At 35.3% G+C, this 17372-nt stretch overlaps 1 protein-coding gene across 1 annotated transcript; it reads left to right on the top strand.

Annotated features, from left to right (window-relative positions):
- Positions 1 to 10479: 10479 nt before the first annotated feature.
- LOC117934308 (stilbene synthase 2-like) lies at positions 10480 to 12346 on the top strand. Its single transcript, XM_034855994.1, has 2 exons — positions 10480 to 10744; positions 11122 to 12346. The coding sequence occupies exons 1-2, from the start codon at positions 10567 to 10569 to the stop codon at positions 12120 to 12122; spliced, it is 1179 nt and encodes a 392-aa protein (XP_034711885.1). The 5' UTR covers positions 10480 to 10566; the 3' UTR covers positions 12123 to 12346.
- The last annotated feature ends 5026 nt before the right edge of the window (positions 12347 to 17372 follow it).

Genomic DNA, 17372 nt, shown 5'->3' with positions numbered 1-17372 from the left:
GTCGGTAATGCCAACCGCCACTCTTCCTTCGCGTACTGCCGTAGTGTCGTCGCGATCAGATCTCCGATTGTTGAATTCGGCGACATCACAACCTAGACTGGCCCTAAACTCCTCTGAACGGTGACATTGAGCAGCAACTTGGTCAACCGTGGCCCTCCATTCGACGATAGTTCAGAGACACTCCTACCTAAGAGCAGGTCCGGCAAGGTCTTCGAAAGACGAAGTTCCGCTTGCGGGGCTATAGTCATTGGAATACTGGAGTGGAACGACGAAGATCTCTGGGTCAGTTTCCCTTTCCGGTTCTTCTCTTTGTGTCCTCTCCGGTGAGTCTTGGAAGTAGACATGATGATAATAGTAGAATTCTAAAAGGACGGGAAAGAAATTTCAATGAACAGATTATCTTAATCGGTGGTAATGGAAGAATCTGAGGCGAGGGAAGTTGATAAGTGGAGAAGAGCTAGTGCTCTTTGGTTTCTGGCTACAAGAAGCTACCATACCCAGAACGGTGGAAGAGTGAATAAAAGAAACATTAAAGGGAAAAAGTGTTACATATGCAAAATTTGGACGAGGAATCAAGGAATACCCAATAATAATTGGGGCGGGGTGGGGCATCCAATACCCGACCCATCTCGGGTTTTTTAAACAATTCCCAAACCCATCCCAAACCCGTTTATTCAAATTTAACCTCGTCCCATTAGGGGTGGGGCGGGTACCCGAAAAAACCCGCCCCATTGCCATCCTTAGTCAAGAGTCCATAGTCGTCACCAACCAATGGCTACCCCAACCAACCAAATGTCAATGCTACTTCCTGTTGGAATTATTTGCAAGATGAAATACACATGATGGAAGATTTAAGTTTTTTTTTTCAATTTTTTTTATTTTCATTTTGTGGACCCTAATCATTTTATAATTAATAAAAATTTCTCCAAAATTTTGATATTCGTCACATAAAAGTGAGTTGTATGGATTAGAACCCTCAAATCCCTGAATGTATGATCCCTTTTTTTTCATAGCATCATTTTTCTAGCAGAAATGAAAGAAATTATTATATTTGTATTTTTCTTCATTTTGTTTTTGCTGGCCAAATGAGACTAGTTATTATCCTTCCCTTCCTTTAATTATATATATATATATATTTTCAGTCAGTTCTTGCTATCCTCACTCACCCAAACCTCACTACCTTTTTCTAGTCATAAGATGATCACTAAAGGCTAAACCGAATAGGGAAAAAAATCCAGTACTATAAGGTGTCTTGGAACCTACTAACTATAAAAAAAAGGCTATTTTAGATCCCAATTGGAAACGGGCCATGGAGGTAGTGTAAACAACAAGACCTACTAACTATAAAAAGGTTCTTTAGATCCTTGACAATCAACAAAACCTTGGAAATTGTTTTGCTTCCTCCTAGGAAAAATGTTGTTGCGTGAAAGTTGTTATTTAAAACTAAAAGAAATCCCAATAAGCTATTAACTAGTATAAGGCTTAGTTGGAAAATGCTATATTAAAAAATTGGGATTTGACATCTTAGAAACTTTTAGCCCTGGGGTTAAACTTGTAATGATTCCAATAGTTCTATCCATATGCATCACAAATTCTTGGTGTATTAAGCAATTAGATGAATGCATTTCTTAATGGAGACTTGCATAAGCAAGTATTCATAGAACAACCACTAAGATTTCAGGATTTCTTTGTGTTGATAAAAAACACTTTATTTATTGTTTGCAAATAGAAATATATAGCCTTAAATAGGCTTTGTAGGCTTAGGTAATGGAATCAAGCATTTCTCTATTGGATTGGGGACCTAAGGGATCGAAGGATGATAACTCCCTTTTTATTTATTCTAATGAAAGTGTTTGCCAAATTTATGCATAGGTCTATGTGGAGGATATTCTATTAACATGTAACAACAATGCAAAAATTTAAGAGTTTGTATAGGCACTCAACAATGACTTTGTTTTGAAAGATCTTGGAGATTTATCTTATTTTCTTGGCATTAAAGTATGGAAGTCATGTATGGAAACTCGGATTACTTTGTTATTTTGCCTTGGATCTTGTAAGGTGTATGCAATCTATTCTTGAACTCTCTAGATCTACTAGAAGGAAAAAAAATGGAAATCAAAACCATAATAAAATATAGATCTAGAGAGTTTGAGTGATATACTAGTGATTTGAATGTTCCTAGATTGAATTCAATTTGATGAAGTAATTGTGATGGTGTTGTAGATTTGTAGAATCGAAGATCATTTGCCCGATCACTCATTTCATGCAGCTCTAGTAAAGGGAAAGGTAGACTTTTGTAAAGGGACTCTTTAGGGTTTTGTTTTCTAGACTTTAGAAGACAAGGATACAAAAGTGAAGCCTAAAACCCCTAAGGGGATTTGTATAGGCTTCCCTAGGACTTGAGTCCAACTTGGGCTCGGGTTACTTAATCAAGCCCACTTGGGTTCTATTTAATTAATTTACCTTATTGAGTTTTAATTAATTAATTAGTCCATTATGAAAAGACCATTTATAAGATTTAGTGTAACTTTATGGTTTTACCAAAATGCCCTTATGCATATTTATGAACCACAAACTAATAATTCTCTCAAATAAATGTGCCCCCATGAATCAGGAGCTTGATTAGGAACCATTGGGATTCACACAAAAATATTGGTTCCCTTAAAATCTAATTCTGAAGTTGACTCAACACTCCATTAAAGAAAGTCAACTATACTCCAGTATCTTATGATGTTACAACAAGACAAAGCTTAGGTCTATGAATTTTTATTCACCACAATAGACTCCTCATGAATTGATTTTCCTAATTTAATGAGACATGTGCTATCATTCTCTCAAGATTATCTCTCCAATCCTTGAGTTACATGTCTTCCTATTATATGATGAACTAAATATTCTAACTCACAAAGACTTAACAAATTACTATGACAATAGTTTTCTTGATCACATATCCTTACGATCACCTAAGGGGACATATTGTCTCAATCTTATGAGATATCGTGATGCCTTTATCAGAATACTTGTTGTTACCAATGTCCATCAATAGTGACACAATTCATAGGGAATATACGACCACTTTAAGGTCTTACCCATAATTCAAAATCTTTTGTTGATTTCAGTACAAGATCAATATCCTCTCATGGTTGAGAGTCCATTCGGTATAGTGACTTCATGAATCATGATTGTCAACTATGATTCATCGTAGATTTTATCCAGTGTGTAATAATACACATTAGTACACTTACCATGAAAAAACCATCCTGATAACCAAAAGTAGTTGTCTCTTTAATTAGGAGGTAGTACAATACTATAGTTTCTGATGGATTACCTAAATCCAAGAATTGATTGCGAACAAGTTATCATCTTGTAAGAAACACATGACTTGGATATTTTGCGCAACTTCTAATATACCCAAGTCATGTGCAATCCAAGTGAGTGATGTGAATACTTGTATAAATAATTAATGCAAATATGATAATAAAGGAAACAAGAATCATAAATAAACAAGTTTATTAATGAAACTAAAATTTGTTATATTATGTCATGCTTTTTACAATTCTATCTTGACAGGTCTAAACACATATTACATCCTTATTAAAAGAAAAATATTTGAGACCTGTTAGGATGTACAAAGATAGATAGGGCCAAACCTTTATTTGGCCTAAGTTATGCAAGTATCAAGCTCAAACTACATAAGGGCCAAACCTTTATACCGTGTTATATTGATAAATGGTTGGTGCTTTATTACATAATAATCACACGCCTAAAATCTCATATGTTGTAACACGGTTTGTCAATTCATGCATGCTTCAACAATATATCATTGGCAGGTAGTGAAGTCCATTCTTTACAACTTAAGGGTACAATACATCATAGTTTGTTCACTCATCTCTCATTTATGCTTAGAATAAATTTGATTAATTTCTCAAATGCTAATTGGGCAAGTGATCTAGATGATAGATGTTCCACATCAAGGTATCAGTTTTTTTTTTTTTTTCTCAATGACAATTTTATTTCATGGAGTTCTAGACAATGGGTGGTCTCTCGCTTTAGCACGGAGTCTGAATATTGCAGTCTTGTTAATGCCATAGCTAACTTGGATCTAGTCACTATTGCAAAAACTTGGTCTTTTTCTTTCAAAGGTTGTGAGAATATTAATGCTCCCATGTTGACCACCAATCCTATCTTCCATGCTTGTACATATTGAGATTGACTAATTGAGAAAGTGATGCAACATGCCCTTCACATTCGTTATGAGCTTACATAGGATCAAGTAGCTGATATACTTATAAAAGGTATATCCTCATTGTGATTCATTGTGACCGTCCAAGCTCACATTTCACTTGCGAGGCGGTGTTAGGCACAATAGTGGTCAACCTTCATCTACTTAGGTAGGCGGATGTAAATGCAAACTACAATGGAATTCTCTCAGATTCTTCTCCCATAGTCTAATACCAAAACATCACCATTGGGCCACAATAGACCTTTAAGGAATTTCAAATCATCCACTTTTAATATTTTGGAGTTCTGCCGAGAAAAAACACAAGATGGGCCTCGAGAAAGCAAAACCAACAAGAACCCATCGAAGTAAGCTCTCATTTTGTCAATAATAACCCGTGTATGTGATAGCCAAACAGAATACACTCAAGTTTTAGCTCTCCCAAACCAAACTGATCAAGAACTCAGCTTCCAATTAGTTACAACAACTTAGGGAAGTTAGAACAGTTGTACAGTAGAGTAGTTAGTGTAACAGTTGAATAAACTGGTATAAAAATCATGATGCTGCTATTATATTCAAGAGATGAAATGAAAAACACAATTTTCAGTTCAGTTTCTATCATGGTATCAGAGAAGAATGAGTTCTTGAAAGAAGTTTTCTTGAAAAGATAAGCTTTAGGCTGCACAATACGCTCATATCTCAAAATATCATCTGTCTCACTAATGGTAAATTCAACTCAGTCTTCTGATCTGCAAACTAGAGTGGCGCCTGTGTCTTCTTCCTCAAATGAAATTCTTCCACAAACACAGGTACTTAATCATACACTCCCGATCAAACTTGATAGAAATAACTACATTTTGTGGAAAACCCAAATGGAAAACATAATATTTGCTAATGGTTTTAAAGACTACATTGATGGTTTGAAGGTGTGTTCTCTAAAAGAAACAAGCATTGGTGTCTTAAACCCAGAATTCATTTTGTAGAGACATTTTGATCGTATGGTCTTGAGTTGGATCTACTCCACTCTTACTCCCGAAATTATGGGACAAATTGTTGGGTTTCAAACTTCTCATGCAGCATGGAATGCATTAGAGGAGATATTCTCAGCATCATCAAAGGCTCGAGTAATGCAACACCGATTAGACTTCCAAACAATAAGAAAAGGGTCTTTGTCAATGATGGAATATATCCTCAGGATCAAGAACATTTCTGATAACCTAGCAGCAATTAGAGAATCAGTGTCTGAAAGGGACCAAATTCTTCAACTTTTTGCGGGTCTTAGAGCTGATTACAACTTCATAGTAGCTTCTTTAACAACACGAGAAGATGATCTCTCTCTTCACCCAGTTCATAGTATTCTTCTTACTCACAAACAATGATTGTGTCTCCAAAATACAGTAACTGAAAGTGATATTGTTAATGCAAATATTGAAACCTCTCAACACAAAAATAACAACAACAAAAGACACAACACCAGATTCATGTTCTCTTTAAAAATGGCCCTAGACCAAGAAGATATCCATCTGGTGGCATAGGACAAAGAAACCACGTTATCTCTACTGATTGTCCACAGTGCCAATTGTGTGGAAAATATGGTCACACGGTTCACAAGTGCTATCACAGATTTGATATTAATTTTCAAGGCTATACATCTGCAAATAGTCCTTCTATACATAATATATCCAACGACAACAACCAAATGCCAGCTATGGTTGCATCTCAAACTCTGAAAAATAGTGAGACATGGTTCTTTGACATTAGGGCCACTCATCATCTGGCTCAAGATATTGAGACTCTCTCTGATGTTCAAGCATACAAAGGAAATAAGCAAGTTATTGTTGGAAATGATAAGAAACTTCCAATCCTCCACATTGGTTCAAAATTCTTTCTATCCACCTTCAGAAATTTTCATTTAAAGAAAGTCTACCATGTTTCTCACCTCACTACTAATCTAATTAGTGTTTCCAAATTCTGTACCAATGATAACGTCTTTTTTGAGTTTCATCCAAAGTTATTTATTGTCAAAAATCAGGTCTTAAGACAAGTTATTCTTCAAGGACAACTTAAAAATGGCTTATATGAATTCCCTCATTTGACTGATGATGCCCCTACAGTCTTCTACACTCCTACAATGTTAAACATCACCTCTAGCCTCTGGCATTCCAGGCTTGGTCATCCAATTGATGATATTCTGACAAAAGCTCTTAATTCATTTAATATTGCTTATCAAAGAAATAAACGTGCTGTTTGTTCTGCTTGTCCAGTTGCAAAGAGTCACAAATTACCATTTTCTTTGTCAAATTCTAGATCTTTTCATCCTCTTGCTTTAATTCACACTGATCTATGGGGACCTGCCCCAACTCCATCTACAACTGGTGCTTGATATTTTCTTCTATTTATTGATGACTTTTCCCGGTTTTCTTGGATATATTTTCTACATACAAAATATCAAGCCTTACCGACCTTCATCAAATTTAAAACAATGGTTGAAAATCAATTTTCTTTCCGTATTCAATGTTTGCAATCTGATAATGGTGGAGAATTGAAAACTTTCACTCTTTATCTTACCACTCATGGGATTACACATAGATGTTCTTGTCTTTACACTCTTGAACAAAAAAGCTGAGCTAAACGAAAGATGAGACATTTAGTTGAGACTGGCCTTGCCTTATTAGCCACAACTTCTTTACCATTACAATTCTGGCTTTATGCCTTTCATACAACTACTTACCTCATTAATCGGTTACCAACTAAAGTTCTTCAATTTCAATCTCCTTTTCAAGTGCTGTTTAATAAAATTCCAAACTATCACCATCTCAAAGTGTTTGGCTACCTATGCTATCCATACCTTCGCCCGTATAATAAACATAAACTTTGTTCCATGAGACAAAATTTCCATTCCAGCAGACTGTTAACACCTCATCTGCATCTTCTTCTTATCAGTTCACGTCTCCTCCAGCCTTATTACCTGTACCATTGTCTATTCCACCAACTCAGACATCACAATCTCTAGTTCCTACATCTCAGTCTCCTCACTTGTCTAATTATGCCCATTCATGTCATTCTTCCCATAATTCAGCTTCTTTAATTCCCATACCCAACCCTATTCCAGTTCCTTTCACTGCATCTTCCAGTTCTTCTCTTACTAATCCCTCAGCACCACACAACTCACATCCTATGATCACCCGAGCAAAAACTGGAATCTTTAAGAAGAAGCTTCGTTTGGCTTATAAACCTATTGAACCTTATTCTTTCCAACAAGCCTTCAAGGATCCAAATTGGGTTTCAACCATGGAAACAAAATACAAAGTCTCATACAGAACCATACCTAGTAGCTAGTTCCTCATCCTGTTGATAGCAATATCATTGGATATGCAAATTAAAATATAAACAAAATGGCACCATTGATTGATACAAAGCTCGCTTAGTCGCTAAAGGTTTCACGCAAATTCCAGGTTTGGATTATTGGAACTTTTAGTCCTGTGGTGAAAACTTCAACAATAAGAATTGTGCTTGCCATTGCTGTTTCTTTCCAATGGCCACTCAGACAACTAGACCTTTAGAATGCATTTCTGAATGGTGACCTTGATGAACAAGTATTCATGGCTCAACCCCATGGTTTTGTTGATCCTCAGTTTCCTTCCTATGTTTGTAAATTCAACAAAGCATTGTATGGACTTAAACAAGCCCCACGAGCTTGGTTTCATAAGCTTAGTCATGCTCTTATTCAATGGGGATTCCAAGCCTCAAGAGTTGATAGTTCCATGTTATTGCGGCATTCAGCAACTGATGTTTTAATCTTACTTGTTTATGTTGATGATCTTCTGGTGACTGGAAGTAATTCTTCTCAAGTTTCCTATTTTATTTCCTACCTCAACTCTACATTTGCCATCCGTGATCTTGGACGCTTGAATTATTTTCTTGGTATTGAGGTAATACACTATGGAAGTAGGATGCACCTCAATCAACACAAAAATGTCCAGGATCTTCTTGCACATACAAATATGTTGGATTCCAAACTAGCACACACACTTGGAATGCTGGGCAGAACTCTTTCACAACATGATGGTCCTCCATTTTTGGATATCAAGCTCTATCATAGCATCGTCGATGCCCTTCAGTATGTCACCTTAACTCGGCCCGACATTGCATTTGCTTTTAACAAAGCTTGCCAATTCATGGCCAATCCCACATAAACTCACTGGTTTACAGTTAAACGGATTCGTCGTTATTTAAAAGGCACCTTCAGTTATGGTCTGTAGCTGCACCAAGCTAACTCCCTTGATCTTCAAGGGTATACAGATGCAGATTGGGCCCCTTGCTCAGATGACCATCGGAGTAATAGGGGGTATTGTTTCTTTCTTGGCCCCAACCTGATATCTTGGTCATCGACCAAACAAAGGCTAGTATCCTGCAGCAATGCAGAATCTGAATATCGCAATCTAGCTTTTCTAACCATAGAAATCATATGGGTCCAGTCTATGCTCTAAGAGTTATGTCTCTCTCCCTCTGTTGCTTCTCTTGTCTGGTGTGATAATCAAAGCGCAGCTCATCTGGCTGCTAACCCAGTTTTTCATTCTCAATCCAAGTACATTGAACTAGATCTTCACTTCATCCGAGATCATGTTCTTCGCAAAAATCTCAGCATCCACTACATTCCAACTTGTGATCAAATTGCTGACATTTTTACCAAGCACTTACCAAGCTCTAAGTATCTCGGATTTAAGACAAAGCTTTCCATTGTTCCTTGCCCTGTGAGCTTGAGGGGGGATGATAGCCAAATAGAATACACTGAAGCTTCAGCTCTCCCAAACCAAATTGATCAAGAACTCAGCTCTCAGTTAGTTACAACAACCCAGGGAAGTTAGAATAATTGTACAGTAGAATAGTTAGTGTAACAGTTAAATAAACTGGTATAAAAACCATGAGGCTGCTATTATATTCAAGAGATGAAATGAAAAACATAGTTTTCAGTTCAGCTTCTATCAGAATGAACCTTTTATTTATGGTATCTGATACAAGCATCAATTTCTGCTCAAGTTTTTGAAGTAGAGGCACCATCGTTGAAGACGATGGCTCACCAACATATAAACCATCCCATTAGTTGATATAAGGCATAATTTGATATGCTAAAATGATGAGTAAAAGTGGGAGAAAAATTTAAAAAGAAAAAAGAAAAGCAGCTAATTAGCATTTAAAATATTAGGAAGTGATGCATGAGAGATTTAAATATTTTTTACAGACTTCTCTTTCAACAATTCTGTTGTTTATTGAACCCAATATGGGCATTTATTTTTTCCCTTGAAAGAATTTATTTTAAACTGCTTTAATATAATTAAGAATGCTATAAAGTATTGCTAAAATGCTCTTATAGTCAATATTCACTTTCGTGGGTCCTTGAAACTTGTTCAACGCACATGTAATAAAATACACTTATAATGCTATTATATAATGCACGGGTAATTACAAGATATTTAATTTGGGGCTTTCTTATGGGTACAAATTAAAATTTATTCCAATTTTTGACATGACAACCAACAGTTTGCAATATTCTAATGCTATGAAGATATTTTCGTGAACAAAAATCAAAGTTGTACTTATTTTCCAAGTTATTTCGTGGATATTTGATGGAGACTTGTACTTTTAATCTACTTTTCTTTTTTATTTTTTTATTTTTGAGAATCAAAATAATGCCCAGCAAGTTATATCACCAAATAGGTTAAATAGAAATGAGATATTTGTTAAATTATTTTTGAATGAGTTAAATAACATGTGATGTTATCCGGAAGAAAGAAAAATAGTGTATTAGTTATTGGGTTGTTGAGATTATTACTTCAAATTTAGAAATCCAACTTTGAATGACCTTTTCATAAGCAATGAGGAAAGTTGGTAGCAGCTTCCCACCCGTGGAAAAGTCAAATGAACAATTAATTTCCAGTAAGAGGCTGGAAAAGTCTTTGTCTCTATATATAAAAATGTTTCTCTTCGGCCGTAACCGGATTGAATGCTCTCTCGTTCCTATGGATGTATCCATCGTATATGGGTAGGTGAAGGACAAAGAAGAATGAAGAAACAACACGCGCGAATACATAAACACATACACACACATGTCTGAAAATCCAAAAGAAACTCAAGCACACAAACTTTGAAGCCAACTGACTATTCAAAACGCAAATTCAAATACCTAACATTATTTATTGACTACCAATGGATGAGAGTTGGTGAGACACAGGTTATAAAAGCCCGACACTCACAACCAGCTTTCTCAAGCCAACTCTAAGCACTTGAGTTCTCTTTCCTTCCTCAACTTAATCTTAAGCTTCAATTTGAGTGCCTAGCTGGCATCCATGGCTTCAGTAGAGGAAATTAGAAACGCTCAACGTGCCAAGGGTCCGGCCACCATCCTAGCCATTGGCACAGCTACTCCCGACCACTGTGTCTACCAGTCTGACTATGCTGATTACTATTTCAGGGTCACTAAGAGCGAGCACATGACTGAGTTGAAGAAGAAATTCAATCGCATATGTAAGTATATTCATGAAAGAATTTTTATATGCATAACACTTCTGTATATATGTGACTGATATTAGGTGAGGCTTACCTCCAAGTGAATGATTTTTTCAAGCTTTCTAGAGTATAGCTTTTAGATAAAATAATTCAGGAAACTTGAAAATCATTTTACTTCAGTCACCAATATTCCTTTCACCTGACTGTAATGGCTTGAAGAGCTATTCTTTGAATCATATAGCATTGCTAAGAAACACAATAATTTTCGCTAGCTATAATTAAGAATAATCTTTTATACTTGCTTCAATGTTAAATGCATGTTGATCATCTTGAACAATATACTATATGACTTGTCGATTGGTAAAATTAATGTGTTCATGTTACTTCATTTACAGGTGACAAATCAATGATTAAGAAGCGTTACATTCACTTGACCGAAGAAATGCTTGAGGAGCACCCAAACATTGGTGCTTATATGGCTCCATCTCTTAACATACGACAAGAGATTATCACTGCTGAGGTACCCAAACTTGGTAAGGAAGCAGCATTGAAGGCTCTTAAAGAGTGGGGCCAACCAAAGTCCAAGATCACCCATCTTGTATTTTGTACAACCTCCGGTGTAGAAATGCCCGGTGCGGATTACAAACTCGCTAATCTCTTAGGTCTGGAAACATCGGTCAGAAGAGTGATGTTGTACCATCAAGGGTGCTATGCAGGTGGAACTGTCCTCCGAACCGCTAAGGATCTTGCAGAGAATAATGCAGGAGCACGAGTTCTTGTGGTGTGCTCTGAGATCACTGTTGTTACATTTCGTGGGCCTTCCGAAGATGCTTTAGACTCTTTAGTTGGCCAAGCCCTTTTTGGTGATGGGTCTGCAGCTGTGATCGTTGGATCGGATCCAGATATCTCAATTGAACGACCACTCTTCCAGCTCGTCTCAGCAGCCCAAACATTTATTCCTAATTCAGCAGGTGCCATTGCCGGAAACTTGCGTGAGGTGGGACTCACCTTTCATTTATGGCCCAATGTGCCTACTTTAATTTCTGAGAACATAGAGAAATGCTTGACTAAGGCTTTTGACCCACTTGGCATTAGCGATTGGAACTCGTTATTTTGGATTGCTCACCCAGGTGGCCCTGCAATTCTCGATGCAGTTGAAGCAAAACTCAATTTAGAGAAAAAGAAACTCGAAGCAACTAGGCATGTTTTAAGTGAGTATGGTAACATGTCAAGTGCATGTGTATTGTTTATTTTGGATGAGATGAGAAAGAAATCCTTGAAAGGGGAAAGGGCTACCACAGGTGAAGGATTGGATTGGGGAGTATTATTCGGTTTTGGGCCGGGCTTGACCATCGAAACTGTTGTGTTGCATAGCATTCCTACGGTTACGAATTAAGAGCAATAAACGAGAATGGTCGACCCTTCAATGTCTTAATGTAATCAAATAGGAGTTAGCAAAGGTATTTATCTCTAAAATTGATAATATTCTTATAGTATTTTATTACTTCGCTACATTTGGATTTGTACTTGAGTCATTGTTAGACTTTCTTTATGATGAGCTCAAACTAAAAGGATGAATTTAAAGTTCTCAATGTTTCATCATCTTAAAGATTCCTCAAACATTGTATTAATGTTGTGTTCATTTGAATCTTATTTAAAAGTAAATAAAAGAAATAATGGTTTATTTGATAGCTTTAGCATGTATTGAGTTCGTTTCTCATTTGTTGGTATTTGAAAGCTTGTAAAGGTTGGGAAGTGTCTCAATTTCGATCCTAATTGGAATATAGTTCTTTTTATAAAAAATAATATATAAAATGTTTCCTAAGTTCATATGTGATGGTATTTAGATGCCTTATAGAATAAGCAACGCTAGTAGGAACATCTCAATAATATTTTAGATTATGAGGGGAAAATGTTATGAAGAGGATATGAGTTTGTGAAGATTATATGTAATGGATAGAAATATGAGAAAGAGCGAGTGATACCCAATAGATCTAAACTTCTCGTAGTTCAGGATATAAATGTGAGGAAGAGTGGGAGACACTTGATGGAGCGAAAAGGTTCGTGGTTCAAGGTTAAGATATAAAGAATGAGAAAATATAGGATATTTCAAAACCTAATATAGGATGTAAAGAAAGGGTTCAAAGAGTGAAAGGGTCCGTGGCTCAAGATTAAATTAATTAAAATTTTTTATATTTTAAAATTATTTTGTCTTTATATAAAGGGGTAAAATAAGAAAAATAATATAAAATAATATATAAAAATAATTTATTAATTTTAAACTTATTTTTTAATTTTTTTTCTTATACATTTTCTTTTTATTTTATTTCCTTAACATTTTACCACAAATACGTTTACATAGATTATAGGAACATTTTAAAGAAATTAAATAATAAAACAATTATTTAATTAAGAAAGCTCTTCAAAGTCAAGTAAGAGGTGGTCAACAGTCCACGGTCCTCACCAACCAATGGCTGCCCCAACCAACGAAATGTGAATGATATCGACACATGAGATGCATTCCAACACCATTCTAATGGAAACACAAAAACATGGAAGATTTACGTTCTTTTATTTTATTTTTTTTCATTTTTCATTTTCTGAACCATAATCATATTACAATAGTAACAATTTCTCCAAAATTTTGTTGTTCATCGCACAAGAGTGGGTTGTATGGATTAGAACCCTCCAATTCCTTGTATGATCTTTCCTTTCTTCGTAGCATCATCTCTCATAAATGAGACTAATTATTATATTTTATTTTTCTTCATTCAGGTCTTATTGGCCAATTGAGATTAAGAGTACATTTGAAAATGATTTTAGAAAATATTTATAATATTTATAATACTTAAATAACAAAAAATTTAAAGTATTAAAAAAATAAAAAAGGTTTCCTAAAATTACTGTCAAATAGACTCTAAAAGTATGTTTGATAGTGATTTTAACCTTTCTAACACTTGAAAATTTATATATTTCAAGTTTTAGAAATATTAAAAATATTTTTTAAAATTATTTTCAATCGCAGTCTACCTATTATCTTTCCCTCACTTGAATTATATTCTTATTTTTCTTCATTTAGTTCTTGCTACCCTCACTCACCCAAGCCTCCCTACCTTCTTCTAATCATCTTATGATCACTAGACTTAACACTAGAGTAAATAGGGGAAAAAGCTCTTATTGCCAGTAGACATCCATTACTATCAGGTGTCTTGGAACCTACTGACTATAAAAAGGCTCTTTTAGATCCCAATTGGAAACGTGCCATGGAGGTAGTGTAAACAACAAAACCTACTGACCATAAAAAGGCTCTTTTAGATCCTTGATAAACAACAAACCTTGGAAATTGTTCTGCATCCTCCTATTAAAAATGCTGTTGCGCGCAAGTGGTTATTTAAAACTAAAAGAAATCCCAAAAAGCTATTAACAAGTATAAGGCTTGCTTAGTTGCAAAATGAAATATCCAACAATTAAGATTTAACTTCTTAGAAACTTTTAGCCATGAGGTTAAACCTGTAATGATTCCAATTGTTCTATCCACATCCAGCATAAATTCTTGGTGTATTAAGTAATTAGGTGAATGCATTTGTTAATGGAGACTTGCACAAAGTATTCATAGACATTAGGATTTCTTTGTGTAGATAGAAAGCACTTTGTTTTTCGTTTGCAAATAGAACTCTATGGCCTTAAACAGGCTTTGCGGGCTTGGTTAATGGAATCAAGTGTTTCTCTATTGGCCTAGGGATATCTAAGGGATCAAAGGATGATAACTCCCTTTTTATTTATTCTGATGATAGTGTTTATCAAATTTATGCATTGGTCTATGTGGATGATATTTTATTAACTTGTAGCAAAAATGCAAAAATATAGGAGTTTGTGTAGGCACTCAACAACGACTTTGTTTTGAAAGATGTTGGAGATTTATCTTATATGTTTTCTTGGCATTGAAGTATGGAGGTTCTATATGGAAATTTGAATTACTTTGTTCTTTGGTCTTAGATCTTGTAGGGTGTATGCAATCTATTCCTAGGCTCTCTAGATTTGCCATAGGGAAAAAAAAAATGACAATCAAAACCACAATAAAATATAGATCTAGAGATTTTGAGTGACATAATAGTAATCTAAATGTTCCGAAATCAAATCCAATCCAATGAGGTAATTGTGATGGTGTTGTGAATTTCATAAACCCAAAGATCTTCTACCCGATCACTCATTTCACAAAATATTGGTGAAGAGAATGGTGGACTTCTATAGAGGGGGCCGGGCTCTAGGGTTTTGTCTTCTAGACTCTAGAAGACAACGATGTAAAAGTGAAGCCTTAAACCCCTAAGGGGGTTTGTATAGGCTTCCCTATTGGCTTAAGGGACTTGAGCCCAACTTAGGCTTGGGTCACTTAACCTAGCCCACTTGGCTTCTATTTAATTAATTCACCTTATTGTGTTTTAATTAATTAATTAGCCCATTATGAAAAGTCCATTTATAAGATTTAGTATAACTTTGTGTTTTTATCAAAACGCCTTTACATATTTATGAATTACAAACTCATAATTCTTTCAAATAAATGTCTCATCATGAATCAAGAGCTTGAATAGGGACCATTGGGATCTATATTAAAATATTGTTTCTTTCGGAATCCAATTCTAAAGTTGACCCAACACTTCATTAAAGATAGTCAACTACAGTCTAGTATCTTATGATGTTACAATGAGACAAAGCTCAAGTTTGTGACTCTCTTCCTAGTACATGTAAACTCCCCATGAATTACTGTCCCTAATCTAACGAGGCATGTCCTATCATCTCTAAACCTTGAGTTACATATCTTTATATTATGTGATCAATTGACATACTTTAATTCACAAAGAGTATATGTCAAATTTCACTTAAGAAATTACTATGACCATAGTTTTCCTAATCACATGTCCTTAGGATCATTGAAGGCGACATGTTGTTTAAAACCTATGAGATATCATGGTGCCTTTATCAGAATATTTGCTTCTACCAGTGTCCATCAATAGTGACATAATTTATAGCGAATATATGGTCACTTTAAAGTTTTACCTGTAGGTCAAAATCTCTTGTTGATTTCAGCATAGGATCAATATCCTCTTAAGGTTGAGCATCCTTGTAGTATAGTAGCTTGGTGAATCATGATTACCCAATACCTAATGTTATAATTCACTATAGATGCTATCCAATGTATAACCATACACACTAGTATACTTATTATGGAAAAACCATCCCACTAACTAAAACAAGTCATCCCTTTAATTAGGGGGTAATGCAATGTGATAGCTTTTGATGAATTTCCTAAATCCATGAATTGACTCTGAGCAAGTTATAATTATCTTGCAAGGAACACAAGACTTAGATATTTCGTGCAACTTCTAATATATCCAAGTTATGCGCAATGCAAGTGATAGGGGCATGAATGCTAATATAAACAATTAATGCAAATATGATAATAAAGGGAACCAAAATCATAAATAAATAAGTTTATTAATGAAACTAAAATTTATTACATTATGTTATGCTTTCTAGAGTTCTATCCTAATAGGTTTAAACATGGATTACATCTTTATTGAACTAAATATATTCAAGACCTATTAAGATGTACAAAGATAGATAGGGCCAAACCGTTATCCAACCTAAGTAATGCAAGTATCAAGCTCACTCTACATAAGGGCCAAACCTTCATCCCATCTTATATTGATCAATGGTTGGTGCTTTATTACATAACAATCACACGCCTAAAATCTCTCATTTATGCTTGGAATCGATTTGATTACTTTCTCATATGCTAATTGGGCAAGTGATCTAAATGATAGATGCTCCACATCAAGGTATTGTTCTTATTTTTTTTAATGACTATTATTCCATGGGGTTCTAAACAATGGGTGGTCTCTCTCTTTAGCACGGAGTCTGAATATTGAAGTCTTGTTCATACCATAGCTAACTTGGATCCAGTGACTATTGCAAAAACTTGGTCTTTTTTTTCCAAAGGCTCATCTTATTTGGTGTGACAATATTAGTGATTCCATACCAGCCACCAATCCCATCTTCCATGCTTGTACAAAGCATATCGAGATTGACTAAAAGAGAAAGTGATGCAACAACATGCCCATCAGATTCGTTATGAGCCTACATAGGATCAAGTAGCTGATATACTTACAAAAGGTATATCCCTATTGTGATTTCATCGTCTACGATCCAAGGGGGGTGTTAGGCAGAATAGTGGTCAACCTTCATCTAATTAGGTAGGTGGATGTAAATGTAAACTACAGTGGAATTCTCTCAGATTCTTCTCCCATAATCTGCTGCCAAACCATCACCATTGGGCCATAATAGATCTTTAATAGATTTGAAATCATCCACTATTAATATTTGGGAGTTCAACCGAGAAAGCAAAACCAACAAGAACCCATCAAAGTAAGTTCTCATTGTGTCAATAATAGAATCTCTTATTTACGGTATCTGATACAAGCATCAATTTCTGCTCAAGTTTCTGGAGTGAAGGCTCCATCGTTGAACATGATGGCTCACCAACATATAAACCATCCCATTAGTAAATATAAGGCATAATCTGATATGCTAAAGTGATGAGTGAATGTGGGAAAAAAACTTTAAAAAGAAAAAGAGCGTCTAATTAGCA

The sequence above is a fragment of the Vitis riparia genome, chromosome 16, assembly GCF_004353265.1.
Source record: "Vitis riparia cultivar Riparia Gloire de Montpellier isolate 1030 chromosome 16, EGFV_Vit.rip_1.0, whole genome shotgun sequence".
NCBI classification, from domain to species: Eukaryota; Viridiplantae; Streptophyta; class Magnoliopsida; order Vitales; family Vitaceae; genus Vitis; species Vitis riparia.
Note: the sequence above shows the minus strand (reverse complement) of the source record. Positions and strands in the feature narration are given on the sequence as shown.

Excerpts from the sequence above, each read along its gene's own strand:
- LOC117934308 (XM_034855994.1), top strand. The coding sequence starts at position 10,567 with ATGGCTTCAGTAGAGGAAATTAGAAACGCTCAACGTGCCAAGGGTCCG. Across the intron at positions 10,745-11,121 it reads GAAGAAATTCAATCGCATAT|GTGACAAATCAATGATTAAG; the intron begins GTAAGTATATTC and ends CTTCATTTACAG.